Genomic DNA, 18511 nt, shown 5'->3' on the forward strand with positions numbered 1-18511 from the left:
TTGACATGGAAAAAAGAAGCTAAATACACGACACAGTACACCTTAGTAGGAATATTAGTACACAACCCACAAGATCCCCCCTGAAAAAGATTAAAACACTAAACACAGGTCAATCAAAAGTCAAGTCCACACTCCAAATTAAATGTGCAACATAATACTTCAATTTGTCACTATTTTTTTTTACTATACAGCAATAAAAATTATTGGTCTACTGCACCTATGTAGGAAAGATGTGAATCAAAGGATAACAACGGTTCCCACTTTAAACAGTGCTTTGAGGATTTTTGAAACATGAGATTTCTCATGGAGCAGGATTTTTTCCCGAGCAGCTGAACAAGATAGAATAGAGCCAACCTCTAATTCTCACGTCTTACCAGTTTGGATCGGGGCAGCGTCAAAGTGAGAGAGGATGTTCTCCTACGACACCGAGCAAACCTACAGCACACCTCCATCGCAACATCAGACAGCACCGGCTATCCACACATCCCACGTAAAAAATGCTGCCCCATGTCAAACTGAAGAATGGAAACTGGTTGAGGCAGCAAGGAACCACAGAGCCAACATGCAATATTAAAGACGTCAAGTCTGGGGGTGTTGTCCCCTCACTGCTCTCTTCTAATAGGCCTGTTGTATTGTACGACCCCCCGCTGCTCCCCAGACCCCCAGGGAAACACTGTGTTGTGGGGTGGAGTTCAAGAAGTTCAGTGGCTTGTTCTTAATGTGTGGTTTAATCAAGGGGAACACTCAGTTGAATGTATTCATGTACAATGTACAACTGAACTTGTATTACCACCATTCATTATGTTATTCTCATAGTCCGGGACAACCTCACGTCCTAGATTTGAGTCCATTTGTACATGTCCACCTCCTTCTCCGAGCCAGAAATGAGAGAAAGCATATAACATACTATGTGGAGTTAAACACTGTGGCGAAGCAATAGCAGTTCTGGGTGTGATTTTGAATGGAGCCATTGATTATTTAGTTATGTTACAAGCTGCCATAAAGCGTTTATATCTGACATCTACAAACTTCAAACATTAATGCGCCTAATACCTCCTTTCTTCACAGTGTCAACAGTGCAATTAGCAACACTTAATAGGATTGTAATTTCAAAATTTCTCAGACTAACCCTTCCACACAGACACACACAGACACACACAGACACACACACACACACACACACACACACACACACACACACACACACACACACACATTAATCTAAGTTGTGACTGAAGAAGTATTTAAGTGAAATCCATTTCCCATTAGGTACGGCGGTGTAATGCATTGTGTTTCTTTTATTGAACCGCAAGCAGCACCTCGTCCTCACTGTTGGTTTTATTGACTAAATTACGCACCATCACATATTTAAACAAGTAGAATTCCATACTGTCATTCCTGTAGCTTCCTGGTGACCAACGCTCTTCACTGCTAATTTGTTGTGTTGGTATGTGAATACAGAGAGAAAAAGCGAGACGGAGAGTGATTGCTAATTTTATCACGGGTAAATACTTATTGATTTTGGCGTGATGGAGCACTTATACAAGCCAGTGATGATGAAGCTCCCACCCTGCATCCATTTAACACATTCACCAGAGTCCACATAGAGACAGGACTAATGTACCAAACTGCTGAGCCAATCTGGGTGCAGGAAAACGTTCATGAAAAATGTTTTATGCTGTATGTTGTTGCAATATACGTGTACGACAGCCACTGATCCTGACGCATAAATAAGGTTATTTAAATTTGGCTTGAATGGTCTCAATGTCCAATGTTTGTGTTGCTGTCCCTTGGCCACAGTTCAACAAATAAACTCTTCTTGAAATCTATTAAACACAAACACACCTTAGATGTCTATATTGCCATGGACTAAGGTTGAAGCATTTAGCTGTGAGGTTAGATCTCAGTGTCAAGCTGTTGGAGCAGACAAACAAGTGTCACCCGTGGATCTGATTCCTCCCTATATTGGACAACCCTAAAAAACATGGAAGACATTTGTGATTATAGATGTTTAGCTCCTGTACACTTTGTTGGTTTTATTTCCTCATGTGAAAAAAGACACTGGAGATGTGTTCAAGGTTAGAGATGCAGGGTTCCATCCAAATATAACAAGGTTTTGGCAAGTTCAATGTGTGAATGTGTTTTGGAGGTCACACCAGAAATAAATATGGTGATGATAGATGGAGGGGTTTCATGAGGGAAGGGGGAAGTCGGGTGAGGGAAGTGAATAATTGCGGTGGTCTCCTGGCTCCTATTCACACCACAGACTTAATCCTACTCTAATCCCCCCTCTTTCCCTCTCCCAGTGGGTCGAGCCAAGGGGAGGCGAGGCGGAGGGGGCGTACGGGGTCTCCCATCCTCCTCATGCATTAAGAATGAGAGTTAGCAGATTAAATATGAATGTGCACGGTTCCTTCAGCTGTACAAGTCTATCATGTCAATGAGCAGCCACAATCATGGATGAATCAAGCTGGCAGTAAACGTCACAGTCAAACACACCAAGCTTTCACAACACCGGCCATTTACAGAGTGTGATTAACTCCACGGAAATCAATCTACCGTCTTTCATAATATGCATGTGAGCCCAAAAAAGATGCAGCAGCCAACGAGGATAAGAGTCCACAAGGAACAAGGCCTGGAGGTCAGAAGTGTATCACCTAGTTTGGCAGCTTATGAATAATTGGTTGGTGTCATAGACAAAGGACACAGCTGGACCAGAAATTCAGTGGGACACAAGTTATAGCGATAATTATTTTTGTAATATCACTGTTTATGTTTGTAACACCATTTTAAAATGATGAGTTGTTCATTTATAAGATCAGCCACTGAAACATTGTTGTAGAATTTGTGAGGTTTATTTTTTAGACATGACAAAATGTCATAGTTCATAGCGGTTTACAGCACAAAAAGATAATTGTCTCAATCAGGAAGTAAACAATAGCATTCAAATGGCTGCTGTCTCAACTTTATTACAACATTCCTCTTTCTGAAGACCAACTCACATTTCTAAAGGCATAGTCTCTGTATGTTTGCTTGAGAATGGTGGAACGTTATTAAAATGCTACATTCCCTGCAAAAATCCCACAAAAAGACATGTTGACTGTGTGATAAGCCTTTTATTGATAAAAAGACAAACATAATTTGATAACCGTAGCCTGGGAGGGGAAACCTGCCTATACTTCAGTTCTGGAGGAGCTCACTGTTCTCTTTTGAAAAACAGATGACTTGCTTTATGTGGCTTTTGCAGAAATCTACTAAACCATCAGTTTGTTTGGTCAAGTCAATGTCACTGATGCATGTTGTTGTTTGATGCATGTGGCCAGTGGCAGTCTTATACCCACAGTCTACATCTGGGGAGTCAGACTGAAAGCAACACACAGCAGTCAAAACAAATTAAGGCCATATTTTCTCTTTCCATCTTCTAGAAAACATACCTCTGTTTCACTCATTGAATCCAATTGTAACAATGACATTAACTAGCTCTGGGCCTGAGTGCTCTCTTGTAACTATTTCCCCAGTGATAGAAGAAGCTATTAAGCCCAAACTGAGACTGAGTTTACTTAAAAAAAACATTTTAGTGCTGGGATGATCTTTACTGGATTGGAGAATGTGTGCAGAGATTTTAGGAAATGTCCAATAATTCAATGTCCTTGCTTGTAAAGCAGGATATTTTGGAATTAGTTGGTTAGGGGTCCCAGGAGGAACAAGGATGGAGGTGAAAGGAATGTTCCAAGACAGTGTTTAATGATAACATGGCAGGAAATACCAGGGACTTTACTAGACCACTGCCAGTCAGAAAGGGAGAAACACACAGATCTAGATAAGAACAGAGAGAGAGCTGCTTATAGAAGAGAATAAGAGGATACAGTGACAGCGATGGAGTGTGACACACGAGCACATACTCACCAAGACACATTATTGCAGAAACAAACAAGCAGAGAGGAAAGAGAGACAACAATACATTAAAATGAATAGTACAGGGGACAAATGGCTAAGCAAAGTAATTAAAGAAAATGTGGTGAGGCTAATGAATTCTGATGAGGCTGGTAATTAAACAAAGCTCAACAAACAATGATAATGAATATCATAAGACAATGTTATTGGATTTGCCAAGAAAAACAATAAGACAGTATAAAAGAGAAAAAAGGATTGTTTAATTGTAAAGTAACGGGTCTGCAATTTTCTGTCTGATCCTCACCAAGCCCGAGAGAAAACTAACCGAGCCCCACAGGCGTTCAGATGGACGTGTCATAATCTGACCAAAGCCCAATATTTTCCCTGATTACAGGCATATTAAATCTAGTAGATAACCCAGCCAACAACCCAAACAGAAACATTTTGCCCGAACCCTGTATCCCTGGGTCGGATATCAACACTAGTCTGCGACAGTAATTGGCAATTACGTGTCCTTTTGTTAACAAATCCAGGGAGATGTAAAAACCACAACTTAAATAGAACTGAACCGTCCCGGGTTGAACACTAAACGAACCAACTGAAACTTTAAAAACTATAAAGGACTATAGGATATCTAGGGTCATTAATCCCTCATAAAAAAGAATGACCATGATGTCAGCTCGTTTGTACTGACTGAAAATGTGCCAGGAATTAAAACAGTGAAATACTATTTTAGAACAGCTATGCACTATACTCATAACCCCATATATAGTTGAATACATACAGGCATGGTATTGGATAGTGAGGTCAAATGTGGGGGCATCAGACATAGACAAGCTCAGCCTGTAGATGTCAGCGGTGACAAGAAACACATCATCTCATTTATGAAATGCTACAATGTTCATGCAATACAAAACCAACAGTGACTCACATAAGTTTTCAGTATCATCATCACCACCATCTGGAAACTAAGAGGTGACAAGTTAAAGTGTAGAAGCCAGGTTCCTCTGAATAGTCAGTGCAAAGTTACACAGAAAGCAGGAGGCCTTGGCTGTTAACGTCTGTCTTTGCTCCTAACAGCTGTGTGTTGAGTTTGCTCCCAGGCCACATTATTACCCCAGAAACCAGACCGCAGACAGCTGAAGTTCACCTTTGCACAAAGAGACAATGTCGCCACTGTCTCACAGCAGCATAAATTAGCAATCTTTCCTTTCATGTGATGCTTAACTTTGATGTCTAAGTGTGAATTCTGCTGGTTTTCTCTGCTCCCTGAGCTGCACAGTCTCTTTGCATCGCCTCTGTCTGACCCATCTCATCTTTTTGCCTTCATTGTCGGTTATTAAATCCAATCTCTACTTTCCCTGTCACGACTTCAGTCTTTCACTCTGTCACCTTCTACTTTGGCCTCCATGTTTGTTCTATGTTCTCTACTCATGCATTTGTTTTCCTAAAAGCATGAACCCTCATTTCTCATCTCACATGCAATTCTTCATCAAAGGGAGCTAAGAGAAGTGAGATCAGACGGGCCAAGTGAGTACATTTGCCTTGCTGTCGGTAACGGGACACTAACACGCACACACAGACACACAGAGACACACACACACATGCTCACACAGACAGAATGTGGCACTGCAGAAACCTTTGATCAACCGAGGCCACAGTTAGTTTGGTCAAATGCTGTAAGAGGGTGGCAGTGTTGTGAAACACACTTTCATGAGAAATACAGACAAGAAAATACATGAATGTGCATACACAAATAATTCTAATCTACCTACACATGCACATATTCTACATACGAATGTGTGAGACAGAGTCTAAAGTTCGCATACTCTATATGAACTGCATTCATCTACCTGCTCCATTCAGTAAAACATACACTGAGCTGTCTAAATAGGTTCAGGCAGCACATAGCCACATTCTACTCCATTACTGGAAGGTCCACAGACAACTCAATTAAGATACAGTGCAGGGAGACAGATGGAGATGGGGAGGGAAATACAGAGACCTGATGTGAATACGCGCAAGAGTAAGTCAAAAGGAAAGAGCGTTAGAGGAGACAGTGAAGAAGGCAACGTGCGGCATTTGATTGAGACAGGATTGTGTGTGTTTTCATACGTGTGCCCGAGCACAAAAGTAACAGAGTAGCAGAGAGGGAGGCAGAGCATATAATTGAGATAGAACAAACAGTAAGGGGTGAAAGAGGGGGAATCCAATTCTAAACCTCAGTCCAGACTACCATATCTCTGGCACCTTTGTGTGAGTTTGTGTGTGTCTGTGAGAGAGCAAGAGAGAGAGACTGTACCAGCTTGGGAAAGCAGAGATGTAATGAATTGAAGTTGGAATTGGAGGTGACAACTGCAAAGGCAGACATGCCACAGAGAAAGAGAGGGAGAGAGGAGAGGGTGGAGATAGCATGGGACAATATGAAGAGAAGAAGACTCTGGCATGCACATACAACATGCATTCTTTCTAAATTACATTTCTATTTCAATTTAATCTGGTTTATTGGCACAACACTTTTGGATTTTGCATGTTGCCAGAGTAAAACCTCACATGTAAACAATGGAATATAAATCCTAAATAAAATATGTCTTGCTTAGAGACATGTTAACATGTTCTCCTGTTAGTTGTACTTCAGTGGTGACTTATTCCACAACGGTTTGAATTAATGTGTCTGCAGAGAGGGAAAGAAAGTCTTGGAATTTCAGGTTGAATTTGGATTTCTTTACATTTCATGAAAAAAAATGTATGAGAAAATTATCACTTTTGTGTCCTCGGTGGTCATTATGTTCACTTAGTATGATTTTAGTTAGGGGTTGTCTCTTTTATATGATATTTCATTTGGGATAAATTATGGACTAGATCATTTCTTTGACTGTGTCCTGTAAAATATATCATCTTCGCTGATTTACTGATTGGATTTCTGCTTTCCGCTTACTGAGTCTGACGTCAACATTTATAATATAAAAGCCTGTGTTAGATACCTGAGGGTGTGAATGATGTCTCTACCAGGCAGAGACTGTGTAATGAAAGATGCAATCAGGTTGCTTTATGGGAAATTTACAATCCAGGGGGCGATTTCAGGACGTGACTATACTTGGCACGAAAATTCAAGATTTTTTGCTGCTTTAATTTTCACCATTCTTTTTTCATAATTGAAGTGGATTTCCGCTCCTACAATTCTAGAGTGCACCTTTAAGAACTACACTTGCTTTCCACGGGGAGAAAACAGCATTTTAACCTCAATGCAAATTGAAGAGAGATTAGATTACATTTAAGGAAACAGCACCAAGCAGCAACTCACACATTACTGAAGAGGCACAATGCTGCTTCTATCATTGTTGCAAAAAAACACCTTTTAATCATCAAACATGAAACAGCTTCAATGCTTCAAAATATTTGAAAGGGAGACTGAGACTCTGGTGGTTGGACACTGAGAGTGGGACAGTTTGAAAGAAAATACTCCCCTCTTTATTTCCAGTACAAAACAGGGATTCTGCATAGCAACATATTTCCAAGAAAATTCTCCCTGAAACACAAATTAATTTGAGTTATGGAAATTTGGCAGGTGCCGGTTGGGGAGGTGCAAGGTTCAACAGTCATTGGTTGGCAAGTTTTTTAGCCAGGATAGATGTTGGCTGGCAGGCATCTACAGCGAATAAAGAGCCATTAGTTGGCAGTTTTCACACTTTGCTGTGCCAGTATTGTGACAGACGGGGATGCTGAATGGCACTGTCTACCACTGCCAAAGGCCTGTGACTTCTGCCCCAGTTGTCTGAGAGTGATGACGGACAGAGAGCGATGTGGAGAGGGAGAGAAGATAAACAATGGCAATAAAAAGAAATGGAAGGAGAAAGGGTAAAGGGAAGGAGAGTGTTTTCTCATTGATAACTAAATAAAGGGATTAACCCTCAAACAATGGACTCTGCATACAATATGTGTGATTTTGAGTGCAAGAGTGTCTCCGCTTGGAAATGAAACATTCGGAATTCACGATCCTGAATCATCTTTAATATTCTATTACCTTTGCCAAGGAGGTTATGTTTTCACTTCTGTCAATTTGTTTGATTCAAAAAACCCTCGAGGGACGATCACGAAACTTGCTGAAAGGATGGAAAATGATCTAAAAAAGAATCCATCAAAGTTTGGCCTTGGCGGAGGTATGTGCTAAACTGACTACCATTCTATTTGGGTCACTGTGGGTTTTGTATTGAACTGAATGTGTATATAAAATGTAAAATCTTGAGAAAACCTGGGATGTTACATAGGAGTCGATGTTTTGCAAGTCACAAGTGAGTTTCAAGTCTTGGTTATGATATCCTGAGTGAAATCAAGACAATCAACACATGTAATCAGTTCTAAGTGAAGAAGTTGTGTTTTAAGTCCTTAACAAGCCATAACAAGTGTGTCTGCTCGTGTGAGCAGCCAAAAATAATCTGCCTTCATCATCATCATCATCCTGCAACAGAATCTAGACTTTGAATCTTTATACCATCCTGACAAATTACATAATGTTTGAGTTACTAATAACAACGATGGGTATTTAAGCTCCCCTCACATAATCATCGTAAACTCCACCCCTTTGGATTTTCTGGATTTAGTAGTTGGCTGCCTGCTCATTCATGCCGCACAGTATTTACCAGCCATTCATTCGTCAGGCGGCTTACGCAGCGCAGAAGGCAATTAACGTGGGTCAGCACCCCTGCAGAGTCGAGTGCTCTTCTGTGGAGGACTGATGGTATTACAGCCAGGCTTCAGTGCAAATTCCTGGTGTTGTGGATGTGTTACAACTTGATATTTCTGAAAGAAAAATGTCCCGCAGATCTCTGCCCTCCTGTAATTGCTTTAACACCTGGGTGAGGAGTTTTAAATAAACAGTTTTTAATCAAGTTTGCATGTATAAATGTTTAATGGATTGTCTGATGTTGCAAATATAATCCATCATTTCCTTAGGCTGAGTTGAAAAAAATTGATTTACTTACATTATCATTCAGCCTTTTCTTTGCAATCCATCTTCACTCTCACTCATTCATCTTTTTTCTCCCAACATGATAATTCATCTTTCTGCTCTGGGAGAACAGCAAGGAAACATATTGGTGGTATGATGAAGGATCCTTATTTGATTTTGATGTGATTGATTTAAAGTAATACATCTACATCAAGTGACTGAGCACAGTCCAAGTATGTGGAGACGTTGCTGCAGCTTATCTGATCTTATTTACACCTTTTGTGTTCTATGTGATGGGTGGAGTTTACCAATTTACATGAATTAAAATTTAATTACAATAATAATATTTGTGTTATGTCAATGAATAAAATCTGGAATTAATGTCATTTGTTAGTTAGCAAAACTTTGGTTAAAAGACTTGTCTTTCGAAAGGTTTAATGAGGGTATATGTGGTTTCTCATAAAGGGACCTTGTGTTCCATATCAACCTTCTTGTGTGTGTGCGTGTGTGCGTTTGTTTTTGTGTTACAGGAAGCTGAAAGGCGTCTCTGTCTGGGCCCCTGAGGAAGGTGGGCCATGGCCAGGTCTGCCGGATACAGAAGGGAAGGCTAAACACTTGGCTTTAATACTGACACAAATGTATTCATGCATGGACACAAACACATGCACACGCACAAACATGCAAGCATGCACACACACATACCTTCTGGCTCCCCTCTGTTAACAGATGCTTCCTGCTTTGCAGCCCGATCAACACAACTTCACATACACACATGCAGCGGATCCCTGGCACCCCTACAGGTTGACCCCGGGGCCGGGTGGAGCAGCGGCCCCACCCTGTGGTTCTGTTCTCCTGCTGTGTTTTTGTTAATGTTGGACCCTGTTCCACTCTGCTGACCACTCACCTCAGTCCAGACAGAGCTGAGAATAAAAACTGCACCAATGGCAGGACAGGAAATTAACTTGTGTGCCCACACTGACCTCACCCTAATCCAGAGCTCCCACATTTATCAGACGTTTTGATATTATCCAGACAAAATCTACTCTCGACAACAAAGGAAATCAGAGCAACTTCTACATATGAGCCGAAATGTGCCGGTGGTCTAACTCTTATGGTCTGAATTCCTAATCATTTGTCTTGTTTTGATATGAACGTTCTATGCTGCTGCCGAGATGTCTCAACATGACAGTCTACAGATGAGCATCTGCTTGAATATTCAGTGTGAAACTTGGAACACTGTAATATTTGAAAGCAGATAGAACCAATTAACCTTTCCTCTTTGCTGTTTGTCTGTGTAGCTCTGCAAACTGCAACCAACAATTTTTTAAGCAAATGAATTCAAACAATGATTGAAACAGCTCCTTTCTGCCTGATCCCATTTTATTTCCTGCAGGAACACAACCCAGCTTCAAACACTCAAACACACTCTCTCTGTCTTCTTATTTTCTCTCTGTTTTCCACAAATTCACAAACAGCTGCAGAGAAATCACCCATCCATCCCCATCTCATATTTAGAAATGAAAGTGATCCTTAAGGCTCTCTGGTTGTGCATGCAGAGGAGGGGGTGTCGATCAATAACAGTGAGATAATGGGAGCAAGTGAAATTGGGGGGTGGGGGCCATGGGTGGTTGAAATATCATCACTTGGATGTGTGTGTGTGTGTGTGTGTGTGTGTGTGTGTGTGTGTGTGTGTGCATGCTTGTCTTTCTATAGTTATAGGACATTTTTGCTGGTTCAAATGATTTTTTGAGGGTCAAACTTGATTTTAGGATTAGGGTTAGAATTAGATTTAGTTTAGTGTCGTCCAAACTATAGAGAGAAATGGGTCTGTGTTTGTTTGTGAGTGTCGGTGTGTTTCTGTCATTGGCTACCTTTGGGGACAAATAAGGCACTTAAAAGCCAGTCAAATGGGGACAGATTATCCAATTAGGGACAAAGTCTGTGTCCCCTGTTGGATCAAAGCTGATTTTTGGGAGAGTGGTTAAGGTTAGGTTAAGAGTCATGGAAATTGTTAAGGGTCAATGTACAGTCCCCAAAGGTGACCTATGACGTGTGTGAGTGAGCAGCCTCACTTTCATTCCATTTAGTCCAGTAATGTTGCTCGGTCATGTTTAATGCGTACAGGGCCTGAGTGAGTGGGCTCTTCACTCTTAAATTTCAGCCTATCATACATAATGGACAGTTATTACACCGTTCAGGAGGCTGCACTAATGCTTTTACATCACTGCACCCATTGAAACAACCAAACAGTGCTGCTGTGTTATACTGCGTCAAAAAGGTAAAGTGTGGTTATCTACCAGGCACGTGCCAGTTGAGTGAAGAGAACTTTGTCTACACCAGAAAATCAGACAGGAATTCATGCTCTCATAGAATTTAAGAAAATGTATTTTTTAAGTGTTTGTAATGGGTGAAATCTGAATGGTTCCAGGTGACAGTTATGAATTTTAGCCAACATGCCTGATAATACAAACGTATGATCGCAGTCTGTGTGCTTTTGAGCAAAACATACAGTACGTTGCCTGCTTTTGTCTCGTAGTTGCTTTTCTAACACAAAAATTATTGATCTTTTCATGCTGATGTAAATATATTTTCTTCCAGACGTACAAATTGACTTAATTGTGTATAATAAATGAACATGGAAAAGAAAAGAATAAAACAATAACAACAATGTGTGTTTTTGTTTAGAGCTGAATCGTAATTTATGACTTACGGGAGGGGAGTTGGGCATGGTTTGGCCTAATGCAGCTCATATCGATCTTTATCGCCCCTACTTCCTGTGCACTTGATATCCTAGACCTCCCTCGGCATGCTAAAAGCCCTTTCTCTTTCTTTCCCTAATGTTGCCTTTCAGTCAGATGCAACAATAGTGTTGCCCACCCCTTCACCCCCCATCTCTCTGGCCTCTGAGGCCATATTACCTTGACACCCCGTGTGACAGCTATCAGTTCATCAATCAGCCTGTCTGAGGGCCTGAGGTCAGAGCGAATCTGCCAAGGCCAATGTGAAGGGGCTGTGGCATTACATCACCTGGCAAAGGTCATCCTCTTAGTGCATAAAAAATGGTTATGTCAACATATTTAGGTACCGGGGGAGCCACCATGCAACTATCCAATATGCCTTTAATGGCGTCTGCTGATCTGATGATACAGAGGATGACAAAGTGCATTTTGTGATGGACAACTTCTCTTACAACAACCTGTTGACTGCAGCAAAGATCGTAATTAAGGTGTACATTTTTTCTTTTCATTTTTCTAGTCATACTTTTCAACAACAAAGAAAAACTCATAAACCAGAATATCTATTATTCTTGCTTATTTATTCAGTTTGGAGCTTCTTAATAACAACAGGGTGCAATTGCCATGACCACACTGGCCTCCATCAGTATTCAAATGGTACCTTCTTTGTTAAGTGGTTCATTTGCATTCATTAGGAGTTGTTTTGTACCTTAAACCCTTCAATTACAACATAAAAAAATGATTAGAAAGAATTTCTTGGAACATATGTTGTGTTGTACGTATGCAAAAGGAAAAGTCAGCCATCAGCAACCAAAAAGAACAACACATAAAGTATGTTTGATAATGTCTTGCTCTGGATTTTAATAGAATCCCAAACTCATTCAGTCTTTCTATTACAATCAGTATGGTAATTATTTGAGGTGTTATCTTTATCCTGACTTTTAACATGTAGCGAGGCGCGCAGGACCTGGGCATGAAGCCACGGCACCGAGAAAAGGGGTCAATAGACTGTACCAAAGAATAATTAATCCCCTTATTCCAATCGATAGAGGTTCAACAGTTTAATGTAGCTATCTATCCCTCTGATGATGAATGGTTGGCCAGTAACTGTTCTGTGAATTAAACACTGTGTTTGGCTGTTTGGATCAGTGAAGAAGTGAAGAATTTTATTTTAAATTTCTACTGTCAGTCAAATTGTACTTTACTGTACTTGTCAAATTAGCTTTGACGAAAGTGGTTGGATCAAGTATGATTCAAACTGTGTTTTACTTTTGATTACCTTGATACGCTTGTTTAAATATTCCTGTCACTTTGCCCACCTGTCCATCTGTCTGACCTGCCATGCCACGCCTTGCCCTTCCTGCCCTGGCACTGAATCCATCATCCCACTGTAGCTCTCCCCTACCAATGATTCCACAGCCCCATTACTATTCAACGCAGCGTGGGTCCACACACACTGATTATACCAATGTTCAGCAAGGTCCATTGATCCCTAAGGGGAAGCAGAGGCAGCAGCCTGAATCAACTGGAGTCTGTACCAGCCAGGGGACTCTGCAGCCCGGAGAGGGGAATTAATACAACTAGCAAAAATGTACCTCTTCATTTCTAACAAAAGCTAATGTGTTTAGAAATGATTGATGATGGGAAAAGAATGACATCTATGATTTATGGAATTTCCCTTGAGCAAAGAAGAAAGTAAAAAAGTTAGATTCCTGTAGTTTCTTAAAAGACCAATAAAAACAGGCAATTTTTGACTAAACAAAAGACCTAGTTTGATGATGTCATGAAGCAGCGTGGGATCAGCAAACGTCAACGAAAAATCCCTTACGAGTATAAATACAAACAGTGGAAGGAAAGAATGGCTGACTGGCTAAGTGGCTAGCAGTGTGTTTTTCCTTCTCCATACATTGTTTCCCCCGGAAGTTATCGCAGACACAGACAAGGCCAAGGGTATGACGCAATTAAAAGGCGACCAAAATGAAACATCCCATTACATAAAACCTGGAAGGAAAATACGTAATAGGTGGTGTTGAGTGCAGAGGCAGAGAGTAAAGGTTGGGTATGTGGAGATGCAGATGGTTTTAGAGGGAGCTGGTGTGATTTATAAGACATGAAGCAGCAGTTGAGCGAGGATACGGCCCAGCGGGGCAGCAACAACAGCAAGAACAGAATCAGCCTGGCAACAACAACAACAGGCCCCATTATTGATGTTTAAATAATAGATGGGGAAGAAGAGTGGAGAGACTGAGAGAAGGAGATGTAGTAGAGATGTAGTAGAGATGTAGTAGTGGATGGAAGAGCCCCTGACTAAAAACAGACTGGAGGAGGAAGAAAAGAGGAAAGACAGCAGGAAGTGCTCACTAAAACAGAGGGGTGAGAGTAGAAGAGATAAATAGAGAGCGAGTGAGAGAAAAAGTAGATGAGGAAGCTCGGCAGTAGAGAACAGGTCCTGTGTAGGCAGCTGGAGGGGTCAGAGAGTTCAGGAGCAGAACATTTTGACATGTCTTCCAGCAGCGGGAAGATGCGAGGTTCTGCCGGGATGAGCAGGATGTGATTTAAAGGGACAGTTCGCCCACAAGCAACACAATAAAACAATGATGATGTGAGCAAGAAGTTGAAAGCCTCTTAAAGACGGCAGCTGACTGCTTCTCAAGACGAGACAGTCTTCTTCCTTTTTAAAATCCTGTGTTGTTTATTGGAGACGAAAATAAATCTAGCCCTTGTAACTGCTCAGCCCCCCTTAGAATAAGAAGCTCCACTGGTCCCACAGCAGCTCCACTGGCCTACATTACACTGTCTGTCATCTGAAGCCAAATTTCCAACCACAAAGTCAATATTTAAATAAGTGAACACTGACGTCAGAAATTAGAATTATGGTATGCCATTTGGTGAGAGCTGCAGTTTACAACAGTAGTAAGGAACAAATGAGTCCGTGTTTTTGTTGTAGCAGCTCAGTCTACATGGTTCTTCTCTAAAGCTGCTTTCAAAAATGCAATGAAGGCCAGACACAGGGGCTAGTCAGTTGCTCCAGACATTTTCCTGAGCTTCTACTGCCAGGCCCGGAGTAAAATGTCCAGAAAATGTCTAATTGAGCTCATGTGAGAATACAGGAGGAAAACGTCCAGAAAATCACAGACAGCAAGTGGGTCTATTGATTATGTTGCAAGTGACAGACATGAAACTGGAAAAATACAAATATCTCAGGATGAAAAATAGGTGGCAAACAAGAAGAAAGAGATGTCAACTTGAAAAGATGACACAAATTCATTGCTATTGGCTGAGAAACGTCAGAACATGTCATGTTTTATCTCCTGCATGCTCTACCCAGGCGCCGCCCCTCCCCTGAATGCTCAAGAAATGTTCCAGTTGTTTTGAATGGACAATCTGCTCTGCCATTGTTGATGTCCAGACACAATTTCTACCGTGTTCAAGCTAATTTCTAAATCTGTGGAAAACAAGGCTGTAGGAAATACTGAAGTAAGAAGTCTTACACCTACTTTATCAGTCGGATTATGCACTAAGTACTGGACCAATCATCAGATTTGGTGGAGGGATGTGGATGTGGCAGAGTCCATGAGGAGCCCATACAATTTTGGTGCAGGTCAATTTGAGAAGGCAGATCCAGGAATTTGCTGAGGGCATTCTTCAATATTTCTGTCAGTTTCTCAGGAAATCGGATCTCTCTAGAATCCAACATCACTGCAGTGAATAATATCACCAATCCCCGCCAGCGCAGACCAGCCAAAAGTAAAGAGACCAACTTCTAGAAAACATAATTGGCTGCTACTTTGAGAGGTCAATGATAGAAATGTGAAAACCTCTCATGGAATAAAAATCCCTGCTGCAGGTTTGACTCACGCATGTTTTTTTTCCTTTCTTTCTCTTCCCTTAAACACTCAAAGATTGCTCCTCATCGTTCTGCCTCTCCTCACCCCTCCATACCTCATGATCCCTGAGGTATGGAGGATTTAAATCCCTTCGCAGACCACCCTGACTCTCTTCATCTTCCACTCTGCTCCTCCTCCCTCCAACCTCACTGCAGTGTTTTTAATTGCTACAGTACCTCCAGACACAGCACATGTTACCTAATTGAAGGAAAAGGGAAACTTCATTAACCTTTGAAAAAGGTGGGCTCATCATGGACGCCAACCAATTAACTACAGACTTCAAACAGGCAACTGGATGAAACCTCTGTGACTGCGGACTGGAAGATAAATTAAGATACCGGAGTCATACAGCACAGACGGAGCAGTAATAACACACAGAGACAATACTTCATGTTAAGAAAAGCAGAGATGAAGAAGCTTTGCAGAAACGGGAGCTCTAACATTTAATCAATGCCTAAAATTGTATCATTTATATAAATATGTCATTTAACAAAAAGCCAATTTATAAATGATTAACATTTAAGATTTGAGAAACTGACAAAAAGTGCTGCTACTCTGAATCCCAGTAACTAGACCGTAAATAACCTGCAACAGATGAGAGCGTTCACGGATGTGGCAGCCAAAAAAACAGCAAAAATGTTGAGAGAAGCATGTCAATGATATGTTTTAGGGTCATTTACAAATTACTGTATGTCTCCATTACTTTGTAAAGCTGATACTATAACTTGTTTGACAAAAAAAATTTATTAGCAACCACTTTAATAACTGATTAAAGTTATTTTTAAGCAAAACTATCAAACAATCTCTGGTTCCAGCTTCTCGATCAGCTTCTTCTATAGAAAATGTTGCTGTTGTCATTTGTTTTACACGATAAATGTGACATTGAATTAATAACTTAATGGGTCTGGACTGGTATATAGACAAAACAAGCTACTCTATATGAAAATTTAAGTTGGGTTTAAACAACTTTTTCGATTCTTTTTTTATAGACTTTATATACTATATAACTGACTGATCAAATAGATGAATGAAAAGTGAAAATATTTTTTGATGCAACCAAAAATATCCCAGTATATTTATTATCTTGGTGCGCTTCCTTGCGAGAACACTTCCTTGTATCATTAAAAAAAACGTATGTGGATATCAGTATAAGACGAAAAAATCTAGTCCAGGCGAAGTATTGTCAGGTCCTTGTTGTGAAAGAAAAACTGTGTCATTCATCCCTTGCACACAGTGAGAGATTTATGAATAAAGTGCATCCACAAGAGCTGGAGCATAATTGATACGAGTAATAAGGTGTTTAAGTTCTTTGACTGTGTGTGTTACAGATTTAACGTGTTATCTCTTACTGAAGCTCTTCTCTCTTTAACTCCTTATTCTCCAGAGACCTAATTATTACTTATCCTACTGAAAGCATGCGTGTGCACACCGACACACAGACAGACACATAATGAAGACAAACATCTTGGAGGCTTTCAGCACCCAGACAGATGCTCCCTCAGAGACAGACACATTGGGATCAATCTGTCTGTCATTTCACTGGGATAACCTGGAGTCCTGGAACGCTGCCACTGGGATGTTTAAAAAAAAAAAAAAAAGTACTCCCTTTTGTTTGATCATGAGAAATTGAATAAACAAGAAAAACAAGAATCCATAAAAGACAAGAACACATGTTTGAGCATTTGTTGCTTCCCTTGCATCATCATGATGTTCAGCAGAGGCTGAGCCAACTCTGACGGATTATTCAGAGCAACTAGGTCATTGAACTGTTAATTATACACAAGGCAACATCATTACCAGTCCATTACTGACTACTGGGAGGAAACAGACAGATTACACAGTCAGAGCTGATCAATTTCATAAACCAATATTTCTATAGATTTATATGCTAGTAACAGTGCCACCTTCTCCCCACCTTTGATCTCATCATTTGTGAGCTTTACTCCAAATACAACACTGTCAACAAAAGTAAAAAAAACAATTTAAAATAAATATCATCTATAGCCACAGCGGCATGTGGCTTTCAAATATCCTTTTTTTGGAAAAACATCAAATCAGTCAGTCCTGTGGAGAGTACGGAGCAATCTTGTTGCAGCTGTTATGAATAATAAAACATTGGTGCAAAGCCAAAACCCCCCCACTATATCTTCATTATATCAATGCTCTTCAGTAATGTAAATGTAAACTAGAATGTCACAAGACTATGCGGGGGATATTTTTAGTTTTTAAATGCATCCTCTTACAGTTTAGGGACTGGAGACAGATTTGTCATTGGACCAGCAGTTGTGAATATCCGTGTTTTTCCAGGATAAGATTTATTTGAAATAAGCAAAGCAAAGCATGCTTATGATTCTAAACAGACACAAAAAAATATATACGTCATAAGCATATAAATCATTTTCTCTCACCCCCACCCTCTCTTTCTCAGTACCACACACATAAACGCGCACATACACACACAGTCGGCAGCATCCTAAGCCAGAGGCACTGGCCAAAAAAGGGATTACGACATCGCTTACTTTGGAGGACCACGGCTGCAAGCAGTTGGCATAGCAACGGACCAGGAAAGCCATTTCCACAGGAGGGAGGTTGCCAGCGAGGGGAAGTTTCCCCTCGTTCACCGAGAAATGAAGAAAAAAAAGGAGGAAAAGAGGAGGAAGGCAAAGGATAATGCCAGTAAGGGAATTGTCCAGAAGCTGATTCTTTAAAAAATCCTCAGTGTCGCTTTGAAAGAAACAGGCAGAATGATGCTAGATGATGTCACTACAGCAGGAGAAATAAAGTCAAGGCAGATCCTTTCATATGAAGGCTTTCCCTCTAAAGCACTCAAAGAAACTGCAACAGGGAAGCTTAAAACACTCCTGATAAACCTTGAATACTGCGACTCTGCACAATATTCAAAATTAATCCCAAAGGAGGTGGAGGTTGCAGTTAAAAAAAAAAAAAGATCCAATTTAAAATCCAAGTTAAGTAGATTTTCAGTTTAAGTTAGATGCAGAAACTCATTCAGCCATCTTCTTCTATATTCACTTTCCTTTCTCAAAGAA

General features: G+C 40.6%; 1 protein-coding gene across 24 annotated transcripts in view; it reads right to left on the reverse strand.

Moving 5' to 3' along the window:
• LOC109628648 (Rap guanine nucleotide exchange factor (GEF) 6) overlaps positions 1–18511 on the reverse strand; it is a 131095-nt gene that overhangs the window by 50407 nt on the left and 62177 nt on the right. Inside the window, exon 1 of one of the 24 annotated variants that reach the window (XM_069510129.1) lies at positions 17984–18201. The exons of the other annotated variants lie outside the window; for them this stretch is intronic. Coding sequence (XP_069366230.1) covers positions 17984–18037 — 54 coding nt within the window. The 5' untranslated portion in view covers positions 18038–18201. Of the gene's footprint in view, positions 1–17983; positions 18202–18511 lie in introns of those variants that run through there. 24 annotated transcript variants of the gene reach the window in all.

This window comes from Paralichthys olivaceus, chromosome 15, assembly GCF_024713975.1.
Source record: "Paralichthys olivaceus isolate ysfri-2021 chromosome 15, ASM2471397v2, whole genome shotgun sequence".
Lineage (NCBI taxonomy): Eukaryota > Metazoa > Chordata > Actinopteri > Pleuronectiformes > Paralichthyidae > Paralichthys > Paralichthys olivaceus.